Genomic DNA, 1,921 nt, shown 5'->3' on the forward strand with positions numbered 1-1,921 from the left:
CTGCAAAGATAATGAGCCACACCCTTGGGCTAACAGCTCACAATGACCTCTTGGATTATCTGTATTTTATTGGGTGCATTAATTTTTACTTCAGGTGCAAGTGGTAAAAAGAATGTCCTTTTCTTTGCAGTTGATGATTTGAGGCCACAACTTAATGCTTATGGAGTCGATTTCATCAAAAGTCCCAACATCGATGCTCTAGCATCAAAATCAATGTTATTTGAGAGAGCATATTGTCAGATAGCAGTCTGCTCACCATCACGTGCTTCATTGCTTACAGGACGCAGGCCAGATACCAATCATGTGTGGCAAATTGCAGCTGATGAGTATTGGCGTACAGTACCTGATGCTACCAATGCAACTACCATCCCTCAATACTTCAAGGAAAACGGGTATCTCTCTATTGGTATGGGAAAGATATTTCATCCAGGACCACCAAGTGGTTATGATGATTATAAGTATTCATGGAGCCCAGAAGGTCTGCCTTATTTTCATGGAAAGGAAGATTCTTCAATTGCAAAGCATGCAGCTTGGTATTCTTTTGATGAGCCTGATAACAAGCGTGTAGATGGTCAAATAGCTGATAATGCAGTGAATGTTTTACAGCAGATAAAGAAGAACAGGACTGAAGGTGATGATCGACCTTTCTTTGTAGCTGTTGGCTTCCACAAGCCTCATCTCCCATTTTATTGTTCGTCAAAATACTATGATCTCTATCCTTCAATTGAAGACACTAAACTACCAGAGAATCCTGATGTCCCTAAAGGAATGCCTGATGTTGCATTCACTATCTGGAAAGAATTAAAGGATTACAGTGACATTAAAGCAATAATCAATGAGACACTGTGTGATACTGATGCTGAGGCTTCCATTTATGGTAAGGAATGCCATGTACCAGACAATAAAATGAAAGAGCTTCGAAGAGCATATTATTCTTGTGTCAGTTTCACTGATGCACAAATAGGTAGAGTCATTAAGGAGCTGGATGCTCAAGGGTTTGCTGATGATACTATTATAGTCTTATGGGGTGATCATGGGTGGCAGTTAGGAGAACACAACCAATGGGGCAAGTGCACTAATTTTGAAGATGCTACACATGTGCCATTTCTCCTTCATGTACCTGGTGTAACTGATAATGGAATGACTACAAAAGCACTAGTTGAACTCATTGACATATTCCCTTCATTAACAGAGCTAGCTGGATTAGAAGTGCCTCCAATGTGCACTAAGAATAGTCCCACATCAATTGCTTGTGTAGAAGGAAGCAGTGTTGTCCCTCTCTTATCAAATCCTAATGCACAATGGAAGAAAGGCTCTTTTTCACAATATCCAAGGCCATCCACTCAAGGTCTGCCAGAGATACCGGGGAAACCTCCCTTTGATCCAAGTGAAAAACTCGAGAGTGTAATGGGCTACACTGTACGTACTGATAAATACCGTTTCACTGAGTGGTATAAGTTCAATCGCAACACTTCTACTCCTAATTTCAATGACATATGGGGCACTGAATTATATGACCACTCTTCACCCACCGTGTTCTTTAATGATGAAAATGTCAATCTTGCTACTGAGTCAGAAATGAAGCAAGTTGTAGATGAGTTGCGTCAAATGCTGCAGGCTGGCTGGAGAGAAGCTCTACCACCAACTAACTAGATCAATTTTTTGCTGTATTTTATAGCTAATTTTTGCATATGGGCTAGCCCTTTGCTATTTCTTAAGATCCTCAATTTTTGCATGAGTAGGTGTCTGATAGTGCAGCAGAGATGAAGATGGTCAGCTGTGATATGAGATTACTTCTAAGTCAGTCTAATTCTATTCTTTACCATAATGATTATAGCCTCCACTCTTCAGTCGAGTTCATGTGATCACGTGACCACCTGCAAAGATAATGAGCCACACCCAATTGGGCTAACAGCTCACA

General features: G+C 40.7%; 1 protein-coding gene across 1 annotated transcript; it reads left to right on the forward strand.

The window, feature by feature from the left end:
• Positions 1-24: 24 nt before the first annotated feature.
• LOC100637941 (iduronate 2-sulfatase-like) lies at positions 25-1,738 on the forward strand. The gene has a single exon (XM_003391730.2). It carries the CDS (start codon positions 43-45, stop codon positions 1,651-1,653), a length of 1,611 nt encoding a protein of 536 aa, XP_003391778.2. The 5' UTR covers positions 25-42; the 3' UTR covers positions 1,654-1,738.
• The last annotated feature ends 183 nt before the right edge of the window (positions 1,739-1,921 follow it).

Source organism: Amphimedon queenslandica, unplaced genomic scaffold, assembly GCF_000090795.2.
Source record: "Amphimedon queenslandica unplaced genomic scaffold, v1.1 AMPQUscaffold_6677_Cont21367, whole genome shotgun sequence".
Classification (NCBI taxonomy): Eukaryota; Metazoa; Porifera; class Demospongiae; order Haplosclerida; family Niphatidae; genus Amphimedon; species Amphimedon queenslandica.

Bases quoted from the DNA above. Each gene is read 5' to 3' on its own strand.
- LOC100637941 (XM_003391730.2), top strand. From the start codon at position 43: ATGACCTCTTGGATTATCTGTATTTTATTGGGTGCATTAATTTTTACT.